This window comes from Cotesia typhae, unplaced genomic scaffold (genome assembly GCF_013202065.1).
Source record: "Cotesia typhae breed Kobodo isofemale line unplaced genomic scaffold, CoteBio_Ctyphae scaffold_152, whole genome shotgun sequence".
In the NCBI taxonomy this organism is placed as follows: domain Eukaryota; kingdom Metazoa; phylum Arthropoda; class Insecta; order Hymenoptera; family Braconidae; genus Cotesia; species Cotesia typhae.
Genome location: NW_027423776.1, coordinates 11,710,348 through 11,722,760, shown reverse-complemented (window position 1 = coordinate 11,722,760; position 12,413 = coordinate 11,710,348). Strand labels below are relative to the sequence as shown.

General features: G+C 35.4%; 1 protein-coding gene across 2 annotated transcripts in view; it reads left to right on the top strand.

The window, feature by feature from the left end:
- The window catches only part of Dop2r (dopamine D2-like receptor), a 69,512-nt gene extending 58,053 nt beyond the window's left edge, over positions 1-11,459 (top strand). Inside the window, exons 3-8 of one of the 2 annotated variants that reach the window (XM_074255900.1) lie at positions 9,356-9,465; positions 9,552-9,804; positions 9,873-9,973; positions 10,113-10,289; positions 10,440-10,915; positions 10,988-11,459. In XM_074255900.1, the coding sequence (XP_074112001.1) occupies positions 9,356-9,465; positions 9,552-9,804; positions 9,873-9,973; positions 10,113-10,289; positions 10,440-10,915; positions 10,988-11,196 (1,326 nt within the window). In that variant the 3' untranslated portion in view covers positions 11,197-11,459. Of the gene's footprint in view, positions 1-9,355; positions 9,466-9,551; positions 9,805-9,872; positions 9,974-10,094; positions 10,290-10,439; positions 10,916-10,987 lie in introns of both variants that reach the window. The other variant, XM_074255899.1, reaches the window with a different exon arrangement.
- The last annotated feature ends 954 nt before the right edge of the window (positions 11,460-12,413 follow it).

The window sequence follows — 12,413 nt, the reverse complement described above, 5'->3', positions numbered from 1 at the left end:
CTAGCTCTCACTTGTACGCATACACGATGGCTCCCGTAATATTATATAGTCACTGGAGATTTTTAAAATTACGATGTATACTCACTCTCTATCCCCACACTCGTAATTTTCATTTTTTATGTAACCTATATTTTTATAGCTTGATATATTATTGGTGTAATAAATTTTTAAGATTTTTATACTTTTAAACTTTTTCTAGTTACGGTTTTCAAGCACAGGCTTCTTTTCCTTTTTCTTTTCCTTTCTTTTTTTTTTCTTTTATTCCGAAATAAAATTACTCCTAAAGTATTCAGATTGTAGAAAAATTTATTTTATGTATTTCTAAAGAAAATCAAATTTTTCCTCATATATATTTATCGTATTCTAAATCAGAGTTGAATCAGAACTTTTATTTTTGAAAATAAAACTAAATTTTTTCCTGAATTTCGTTAGCTGTAAATAAACAAAAATGATTTAATTAACTGACCAATAAATAATGAAACGGCAGATGGCTGGGTAATAAATATTAAAATTAATTAATTAATTGTGTAATAATAAATAATTAAACAGGCGAGTGTACGGGATATTTAATTAATAATATCTATAAATTATAAACGGTAAACATATAAAAAATTAATATTGTAACAAATAGATGAGTTGTGTGGGTATGAGTGGCAGTTAAATTGAGTTAAATTTATATTCAATGCATAATTTAGCAATTTATTAGATGGAACACGTGGAGCGTATGAGAGTACACACTATTTTCTGGCAACTTGTCGGCGTAAAATACCTCTATAATGAGATTATTTTTTTTTTATATATTTTTTATTATCAGTAGGGACCATAAATTTGACAAAATCATCAATATATATACATACACTTGAATATCTTTAGATCTTGAGACTCTATATATATATATATATATATATATATATATATATATATATATATATATATATATATATATATATTTTTTTTTGAGTCTTGGAGATAAAAAAAAAAAAAAACAAATATTTTCTCAAGTTTCAGCTGAGCAATTAATTATTCTTTTAATTTAATTTTTTAGCAGTTGAGTATAAATATAAAATAAAAAAGTAAAGAAGAAAAAAGAAAAAAGCAATAACTATCCTGATCGGAAGTTAAGTAGCCGAGGATTTTTCTCTGGTTCTCTGAAAAAAGTTAATAAAGTAAGATTAGAGCCGGAGCCTGAAACATTCGACAAGCTGTGATAAATGTTAAGGGTAGTCTTGGAGTCTTGGAGTCTTGGAGTCGTGGAGTCTTGGAATCTTGATACTCTTCTCAGTAAAAAAGAATCAAATCAACAAAATTATATAGGGTGATGAAAGAAAAGAGGGCTGATAGTGACAGAGGGCCCGCTCAAGACATTAAGAGAAGGGGGAATATAAAATAACGGATAAAATGTTTCCGAGAATGCTTTTCAGAATTGAATACATTAACGTCACAATATAGCAATAGAGCAATCTACACAAATGTAAAAGAATGTAAGCAATGTTACGCACCCAACTAACTTTCCGACAAATTTTTCCTTCCTTCCTTCCTTCCTTCTTTTCTTAAATCCACCCAAAATTATACTCATTATTTTTATAGTTGTTAATATTGTCTCATGTATATTTATTCACGTCAGAGGATCAGTACTAAAACGATTAGTTTAGTCAATTATAATTATTTTTTTAATGGAAAAAAAAAAAAAAAAAAAAAAATGTAAAAATGTGGTTAAATAATTGTTGACCAATAAAATTCTAGAGTATATGTCAAGACATGAATAGTTTGGCGGAAGTTGTTGACAAAGTTAGTTTAGTTGTAGATGGCGGCGGATAAAGCAGCGAACAGTGGGGATCAAGAGGGAAGTGAAGAAGTGAAGGGGATGCTTTATAGAACAGACATAACAGAGAACAGGGATAGAGCGGTAGCGGCAGTGGCGAATCTAATCCGATCACGATGCACGAAAATCCGATGTACGTGTTTGAAACGAGCGTTCGCTTCCGGCGTCGACGTGTTCTATCTCCACGATACGTAACGGGTCTTCTGTTTGGGAAAGCTCCTCCCAGAGATTTACTCTACACTGTTCCTCGTTGTCTTATGTCAGAACAGAGACAAGATCCACTAGAGTCTACTGATGATTTGGAGCGACATTGCACACTGGCCCTATTTGGCCCTGTTTGGCCCTCTGTAGCCCTACATGGCTTTACTCAACCCGAAAAAAGTTTCTTCTATTTTGTTGATTGATGGTTTTAAATAAAATTGTTTCATCATCAGTAAATTATATTAGATTCTTTTATCTAGGATGTCTGTGAAATATCGAGGATCTTGGACAGCAATAAGACTGTCGTAAAGAATAAAAAAAAAAAAAAAAAAAAAAAAAAGAGGAAAGGGGAAAAAGGAATGCACCTAGAAACGGAAAATCCACAAAATTGGAACAGTAATCCAATCTTCTGGTCGTCATTTCCTTTCGGTATTGCACGCAATCGATTTTGTAATGCTCCGATATCACCTACCAATAAAAATAATATTTAATGCTTCGTTCAAGTATATATCACCGATCGGTATTCCGGTTGAATGAAAAAATGGTTATTACTTTTTGATAGTGATGTATCTTTGATCATGATGCACGAACTAATAACTTTGGTTCTGGTTTTAGTTTTTGACCCGCCAGAACAAATAAATAAAAAATAAGAAATTAAAAAAAAAAAAAATTAAAAAAGGATTTAACGTTGACTTGTTCGATAGATGGGTTATTTTAAAACAATATGTTACACACTGTCTGTCCGATTACCGTTGAAACAGCTATTGACGATACAGCGCGCATCAGACATTCCCACGGGAAATTTAGCACGAACGTGTTTCTGCTCACGAATTTATCTGCCGATTGTATTTTCGTTTAACCCACCCGACGGGTATTACAATCATTTGTAAAACCATCGCCAGTCACATTTTAATCCCCTCATCATCCCCGATCAATAAATAACTAACAAAATTAGTCACTCAAAAATTCATTTTTCATATAATTTATTCTCCCATAAAAATAATCACTGTTATTTTTTAATATTTAATTTTTTTTACTAGAAACGTGTTCGTAAATTCATTAGGTCACTTAACTTGGACGTGACTAAATTAATACCATACACATAGACACATACTTTTACCTATATATATATATATATATATATATATATATATATATATATATATATATATATATATATATATATATATATATATATATATATCAAGTGTTCCAGCACAATCTGATTTTACCCGATAATTAGTTTCATGCGTTTTCAACATTAAAGTGTCTCAAGTCCATTAGCGCGTCTACTTAACACCACCCTCTCCCCTCTCGCAGTATATTTCAGTTATTAAACTCATACAAGTAAAAACTTTTACACTGAGATTAGCTATTTCAGCATCTAAAGCACGTACTCAATATCTAATAATGCTTATCAGTCATAACCATCTCTATTAATACTCAATTTTTGTTAAATTTAAATAAATCACTCTTTAGATATATTTAATTTAAGCTGTCGGGTTGGATAATAAAAATAATTTTAGTAAAGGAAACATTAAATCATGACCGGGAGAACTTTAACAGTGTCACCATCTTCACCACCGGCGACACGAGTAACAAGGCACCAAGAAAAGAAAAAGATAAAACACGAGTTGACGAGCAAGTCGAGTGGCATTCTTAACTTAAAAAGTTGTCGATACTTTGAGGATGGTAGTACCAGCTTGGTTAAGTGCATCCACCAATCTCGGTGATGCATCGTCACGGCTCGTCTATCTTTGACAACCTAACGAACTTTCCTTTCCGTCTGGTCCTTCCTTCTCGTTATTTTTTATTTATTTTCACTTAAGGCCCTTCCCAAAGAGCCATTATTGTTTTTTTTTATTTTCTCTGCCCGTATATTGCTGAACTGTACCGCAAAAATCCGACCTGATGGTCAAAAGAATAGAAATTAATGAGGGATTTTCAATCATAAAAAAACAACCGAATGAAGACAAACCTTTTCAATCTATTTCAATAAAGTATTTATAGAAATAGCTAGCTGTCTGTTCTTGTCATTAACCACTAACTCTATTATCTTAATATATTTTTCTCGACACATACATGTAGAATAACTTGATTTATTTTTGTTTCAAAACTCTCTTATTTTTTTTTTTTTTTTTTTTTTTTTCTGAGAGAATGTTAAACTTTGTTTCATTAACTTTCAATTGAATTTAAAAAGAAGGTAACTCCTAGGAGTGATGCTATCGGTGTTTTCTTCGGGGAATAACCTGTTGTCGCGATCGCCGCGGAAATGGAATTAACTTAAAAAAAAAAAAAAAAAGCTCGGGGGATATTTTTTGAGAATTCCTATTATTATTATTATTATTATTATTATTATTTTGTTATTAAATGCTCAGGGGGGTTATCCCCGGAGTCCGATTCTCCGAGGGCCCAGCCTGAGCTCCATCCGTTACTGCTGGACCACTCCGCACAACAAGGCGGTTAGTGATCACAGCAGGCCAAAGTCATTTCCCTTAAGAGACGGAGAGAACCAAGTAAAACAGCCTTCTGCATCCTAACTGCCAAGAACTCAGCTTTTGATGAGCAAGCTGGAACTTTGGCAAGTGAGGATACAAAAGACTGTTTCATCCCTCCTAGGACGCCAACAATCAGGACGACAAGCTTGACACGGTAACCTGGGTAAAGTTTGCCAATTTCAAACAGGAGATCCTGATATATTTGTCTTTTGTGCTCTTCTTTGGCTGAGATGTTGTATTCAGCCGGGGCCGAGAACTCAATGACATAAATGTCACGAGTGGCCTTGTCGAAGAGCACAATATCAGGTTTGTTGTGATCTATCCGCCGGGTTGTTGCAAATGGCATGTTCCAATAAATTTTGCAACTGTCATTCTCAACAACCTGGGGAATATCTCCTGGCAAATAAGGCAGCACTGGTGTCACGTCAATACCGTAGCAATGACGAAGATAGTAGTACAGTACTCTCAGGGCAGCATTGTGACGCTGGATATATGCACCTCTCGCCAGCACTGGACATGCCGACAAAAGGTGCATAAGCGTCTCCGGATGTTGTCTACACCTCCTACAGGACGTGTCCGGAAGCTGCACCTGGAGCACCTTGCTACGGTACTCAAGAGTGTTAATGACACCATCTTGGCAGGCAAATATGAACCCTTCAGTCTCGGACATCAGGCCCGCTGACTTTAAGAAGGAAAACGTCAGCTGGATGGACAAGCCATGATCACGCACGTGTTTAAAGAACACGCTGTGCATGGACTTGTCCATCAGTTCGCCAAGGAGTAGTTTTTCCTCGGCGTTCCTGATGACGCTCTTAAATTCCTCCTTTCGGAGTTCCATAAGAGCGTTTATTTCTCCAAGACCAAGGGTTCTTGCCGCATATATTGCTGCCTTATACAAGAATGACCCCTTATGCGCATTTTCATGTTTATGTACAATTTGCATAAGAAAGTCATCCTCGTCTGCAGTGAAATTGACAACTTCGTGAGTTAAACCCAGGACCAAACGGTCGTGAAGCCGCTCCAAACTCTGCAAACCTCTCCCACCGATGGACCGGGAGAGGTATAATCTGGCGACTGATGAATTGGGGTGCATGCTCCGATTCATATTAATGATCTTACGGGTTTTGATGTCGAGATCTCGTAAATCCTTTCGGGTCCATTTCAGGACACCGAAAGAGTATAGTAAGACTGGGACAGCGAGCATGTTAGTAGCTGAGACTTTGTTTTTGCCGGAAAGTTCGGAGGACCAAATTTTCCGGAGTCTCCTAACATACTCGCTCTTGAGAGTTGTTCGGACTTCAGAGACCGCATGCATGCGGTGCTCTTCCATTCCTAGATATCTATACAACTCCCCGGCGTCTAATTGGCTTAAGACGCTCCCATCCACTAATTCGACATCATCACCAGTATCAGAGCACTTACCCCTCGCCAGATGTACGACCGCACACTTGTCCAACCCAAAAGACATTCCGACATCTCGTGTGTACTCTGCTACGATGTTGAGGGCCGCTTGTAGATGATCTTTATCAGCGCTATACAACTTCAGATCATCCATGTAAAGCAGATGGGTAATCGAATAGTTTCGATCACCCGGAGGCCCCACAGAGTACCCATGAGTTTTACGGAGAGCAACAGATATAGGCAGCAGTGAAATGCAAAACAGCAGAGGGCTCAAGGAATCGCCTTGGAAGACCCCTCGTTTGTACTCTACAACTCCGGTTACGTGCAATGCGTTTCCACTTCCAATGTGAAATCGCGTTCGCCAGAGCTGCATTGTACGCCGAATGCATTCCACTATTTCGGGATTGACTCACAGGCATTTGAGTAGATATAAAATCAACTCATGTGGAGTTGAGTCAAATGCCTTGCGATAGTCAATCCAAGCCATTGACAGGTTGCGTTGATAGTAGATCGCATCTTGTAAGACGCATCGATCCACTATCAGGTTCTCCTTGCAACCTGACAGGCCTCTTTTACTGCCACGTTGTTCATATATCTGTTGCCATACAGGCTCTATCTGCTGCAAGATACGGTTATTTAAAATTTTTGTAAAAATTTTATAAACCGCATTCAAGCAGGTGATAGGCCTGAAATTCTTAGGGTCAGACAAGTCACCTTTTTTAGGTATCAGTACGGTTCGCCCTTCTACAAGCCAGTCCGGAATCGGATCGTCAGCTCTAATGTATGATGTAAATATGCGGGCCAGATGGAGGTGGGTAGAAGTAAACTTCTTCCACCAAAAGACATTAATGCCGTCTGGTCCCGGGGCAGCCCAATTTTTGCTGCCATTTAGAGCTGAACGAACTTCATCCACACTGACTGCAGGGCTCTCTTCATCAGCATTCTGTCGACGGTGTTCCCGACAGAATACTTTGAAGTCGTGCAGAGCTGGAGTGTTGGCGTTCACGTTTGGTTGATCTCCATACAACTCAGTCCAAAAGCTTCCACCCGCTCAGGTGTTGGATAATTCCCGGTAACATCGGTCTTTGGTGTCAGAAACCGTGAAGGGCTGGATCGAAACAACGAGTTGTCGACCAACCGCTTCAGCCTTTTCTCTAATGACTTTTTAGCAGCCACTAGAGCCCGCAATTTATTAAGAGACTCTTCCTTGATGACATGAAGAGTACTCTTGTTCAGTGTGTGATGACGCCACCGAAGTTCAGCAGCAATGCGCCGAATTCGGGGCGTGTATGGTGTTTGAGTTGTGTCGTACTCAATCACACACTGAATGCGGGAGACCTGTTTCCGGACATGTCAATTTTCAAGCCAAGTTGTGAGATGCGCTGTTTCAACCTTGCCTCGATCGAGAGACATTGTCTCTCTCTCGGAAAAGCCGAAACTGCTGCACCATACACAACCTGGCTCACAGTGAGCAGGGTGGAATCCTCCAGGATGTTTGCACGGAGATCTTCGTTTACCGCGTCAAGCTGTTGTTGGGAGTAAGTTATCTTTTTAGATATACTTACTTGCCGTCCTACAAAGGGATTGTTGTTGTCCAAGGAGGAACGGCGTCGCTCTTGGTGTAGTTGCGCCGGAAAGGAAAGTCTATTAGACTGCCTTCTGTCCGGCACAAGCGATCTTCTATTTCGCCGAAGATGAGCGGCATAATTACGCAGGTGTTTGGGCGTAAAATGCGCTAGCTCCGGATGCATATCACTCCAAAGAGTGTGCATCCGGGCCATATAACCGCTCACCCCCGGCTCGCTACGTTGGTAGCACACCAAGAGATCGACTCTCAGTTCCTCCGTCCACTTAAAGTAAGTCCTTAAGGCGCCAGGGTCGTCATCATTCATCGGGTCCGGCGTGCTCCTCCCACCTGATGAATGGTCCTCATCCGAAAAGGACCGGTTGTGGGGAGCACTTCTGAGTTGGTATCTTGTGGTAACTCAGTTATTTCCATGCAGTGGGTAGTTGGCCATTATTATTATTATTATTATTATTATTATTATTATTATTATTATTATTATTATTATTATTATTATTATTATTATTATTATTATTATTATTATTATTATTATTATTATTATTATTATTATTATTATTATTATTATTATTATTATTATTATTATTATTATTATTATTATTATTATTATTATTATTATTATTATTATTATTATTATTATTATTATTATTATTATTATTATTATTATTATACATAATATAGAGTGAATTACGATCGATAAGTTGTTATTGTTGTTAGTGAGTCTTGACTGTAAACTCCCGCCGGACTTGGAACCGAGAGCACACTCAACAGTGAATACTCACTCATTCACACTGAATAGCAAACACCATTGTAGCTTTCAACGTCTATGTGGCTTAACTTTCGTGATTATATCAATTTCGTGTCGATTTTGCTCCGCTGGTACTCGAAAACCCGTGGGGAGTTATTGAGTTACCTAAAGTGACACGTTCGGTAGAGAATGATGCCTAAAATTTACAATACTTGCTGGTACAACTACTCATATTACTTCATACATAATATGCTACAGCTGCTGTGCTTCTACCTAATGTACACGATAAAATAATCGATCAAGAATTTTTTTTTTTTTTTTAATTTTAAAAACCAATTTATAAATTTAGTCACTCGAGTCTCTTGCTTATTAATAATAATAATAATAATAATAATAATAATATATAAATCTAGAGTGTTTGTGGATTATTTTGGTACGATTATAATTTATAATTACTCGAGCCATTGTTATCACGTCAAGATGACGGTTATGAAGATTATGAGATAATTAGGTGTAGTGTGTCTAATTAACAAAAGATTTTCTACTAAATTGGAGCAGAGGAGTAGAGAAAATAGAGAGTTGTGTTGTTTGTCTCTTGTCTTTGGTTGCTTCTCGCTGGTGATCGCGTCTCTGGGGCTTGGGGAACTTTTATTCTCTCTGCTGGTGAGTATAATTTAGCTATTCGTTGGCAGTCAAGACACGAGTAACGGGAATAAATCAGGGCTGAGAGAGTTGAGAATGAAAAATCCGTTGAAATGTCTAATGGCATTAAAATTCAAGCTTTTTCTCTTCACTCTTCACTCTTTACTCTTTATTCGAGAATACACACCACTTTTTATTTTCTCGTGCTCCATTTCCTCCAGTTTTAGCTGAAATAAAATTCAAATTTTGTTTTTAAATTAACTGTCGGTGAATTTTATCCTCAAGTCTTTTGGCATCGGGCAAACTAAAAAGTATTTTATTCACCTTTTTTTTTTTAAATATAACTAATTCGCAATTTTGCGTTTACCAAAAGAAAAAGAAGAAAATAAGAAAATTTAGTATTCATTTTTCTTCTTATATTGCGGTAATAAATTTCAAATTTTATTTAATTTCTGTTTCAGGTGAATGGCGCGTGGGCATTATCGGCATTTATTTGTGATTTTTATATCGCAATGGATGTGACGTGCAGCACAAGTTCAATATTTAATTTAGTAGCAATATCAATAGACAGGTAAATAAAAAATTTATTAAAAAATATAAAAAATCAATAAATCAATAAATAAACGGAAATAATTAATTTTTTTTTTTATAATTTAGGTATATAGCAGTGACACAGCCAATAAAATATGCCAAACACAAAAACAGCACCAGAGTATGGATGACTATACTTTTGGTGTGGGCAATATCTGCGGCGATTGGTAGTCCAATAGTTCTCGGCCTAAATAATACACCAGAGCGTCAGCTAGATTTGTGCGTTTTTTACAATTCTGATTTTATTATCTACTCAAGTCTCTCGAGCTTTTATATTCCCTGTATTATTATGGTTTTCTTGTACTGGAATATTTTCAAGGTAACATAAGCCCATAAATATTAATTACAGTATTACATTATTTAATTACATTGTTTAAATTGCTTTAGGCACTTCGAATACGTGCTGCTAAAGCAAAAGCCCACAAAAAATCTAATTTACGAGATATCAAACCACATAGTATAATTGAAAACGTAATACACACCCAACGGTGAGTTTTATTAAATTAATTAATCTCATGCATTTTTCTGAGATGTTTTTTTTTTTTTTTTTTTTAAATAATATTTAGTACGAAGAATAGAAAGTAGTTAAATAAAACTAAAATCACGCAGTGTTTATTCTGTCGCAAGGTTTGCGGAGACGGCACTGGGAACAGCCACTCTTGTGGCGCCGGTACATGAAGAGCCGACAAATACAGCCTCCGGTAGCAATGAGGACGAGGACGAGACACCCGTTGACCCGGTAGTTGTCATATCAAACGACAAGAGCGGTGAATTTTTCATGGCTACGGTCGTTGAGGAAGCTGCGTAAGATAAATAAAATTACAATATTATTCTTTCGACCTTCCTTCCACGTCTTTATTTATTTTTTTTTTTTTTTTTTTTTTCTCCACCAGGCAGAACCTCTCGTCGAGGAATCATTAAAAATTCATTCCTTTGATATATTTACTTTTTCAGAGTCGTTGCTAAGGCACATTTGACAAGTTCTAATTCAACCAAGAGCGATTCTAACAATCTGTGTCTTGAGGATGCTGTGAGCAGCACAATGGAAGTGAATTCGAGCCCGAGTCCAAACCCGAGGACAACCTCTGCACCGTCCTCCTCGACCTCGTCCTCGCCTCCGCCTCTTAGGAGTGCTACCCAGATTAAAAAAACCACCAACGGTCTCAACAAGCAAGGACTCAAGAAACTCAAGAGCACTGGGTCACTTTTGCCGGCGCAATTCAAACGCAACCCTAGTGTCCTTAATGTCGGAACCGGGCCCGGCGTAACAGCTGGAGGAGGCACCGACGCCGTTAAAAAGGACAAAAAGCCCAGTGACAGCACCTCCAGATTCACGATATATAAAGCCAACAAAGCCAGCAAGAAGAAGCGAGAAAAAAGCTCCGTCAAGAAAGAACGAAAGGCCACTAAAACACTCGCCATTGTGCTTGGTAATTTCATTATTATTATTATTTTATTTAAAGTTATTATTTTTTTATATTTTTATGTTTTTGTGTTGACAGGAGTTTTTTTAATATGCTGGGTGCCATTTTTCACTTGCAATGTGATGGACGCGCTGTGTTCGAAACTGAAAATGGATTGTCAGCCCGGTGTTACAGCTTTCATCGTGACCTCTTGGTTGGGATACATGAATAGCTTTGTAAATCCAGTGATCTACACAGTCTTCAATCCGGAATTCCGAAAAGCCTTCCGTAAACTTATGAGGGTCTAAATTATTATTAACATCAGTCAGTAGTCACCTTTTTGTACACTAATAATAATAATAATAATAATAATAATAATAATAATAATAATAATAATAATAGTAATAAATTTCCTGATTGACACTTTATTGACAAAATATTTTTATTTTTCGAGACAGAAATAAAAACATCCGATTGAAAGTATAAATAATCATAAAGATAAATACAATTTTTTACGTATTTAATAGATACTGCGTATGGTTGATTGAGTCCAGCTTGTGTCGAGATTACCCAACATATTTTATTAACATATATAAATATATATATATATATATATATATATATATATATATATATATATATATATATATATATGTGTGAATTTGCCAAATTAAAAATAATAAATACACTTAATATTTGATCCATCAACTGATAAGTAAAGTAACAGTAGCAATATTTTTTCGCTCAAAATAAATTCTATGTAGATTAAATATTTTTTTTGTTTATAATTAACAATTGTTTATTATATTAGTACTTTAGCGGATGTATTATTAAACTCTTAAATCGAATTTCTAAAACAAACATATCAAAAACAGATTCCAGAAATAATTAACGATAGGATTTGAAATCAAAATAAAAGTAACCATGTAGACACATCAGTAAGAAAAATATAAAGTAATTAAGCTTTGGCTAATCTAAGTATACTCCGTCTCGAGTGTAGAAATTCTGCGCGCAATAATAAATAATAATAATAATAATAATAATAATAATAATAATAATAATAATAATAATAATAATAATAATAATAATAACTAAGGAATGCTTTTGACTTACTATTAAATCATTCTGTACATTTGTAAATACAAGTTAAGTTATTACTTTAGTTTATTTTGTTAGCAAATTTACGTTTATGACATTAAAACAAAACAAATTTTACTAAATTAAATTGAATAATTGTCCGTAGTAATGAAGTTTTTGATGTAATAACTAGAGATTAGTACTGCTGATGACGTGATAGAATAAAATAAAATAAAAAAAAAAAAAAAAAAAAAAAAAAAAAACAAAAACAAAAAGCATCTTTTATTCCCGTAAGTATTATAGTACTATAATTGTTAATTGTAATTATAATAAATTAGTTAAAAACAGTCGATCAAAATGTAGCCAAAAAGTGCTTCAAAAATAATTTTTAAAGTAATAATTATAATTAAGCTTAGATTCTTTGGTAGAAAACAAACAGCATTTTAAA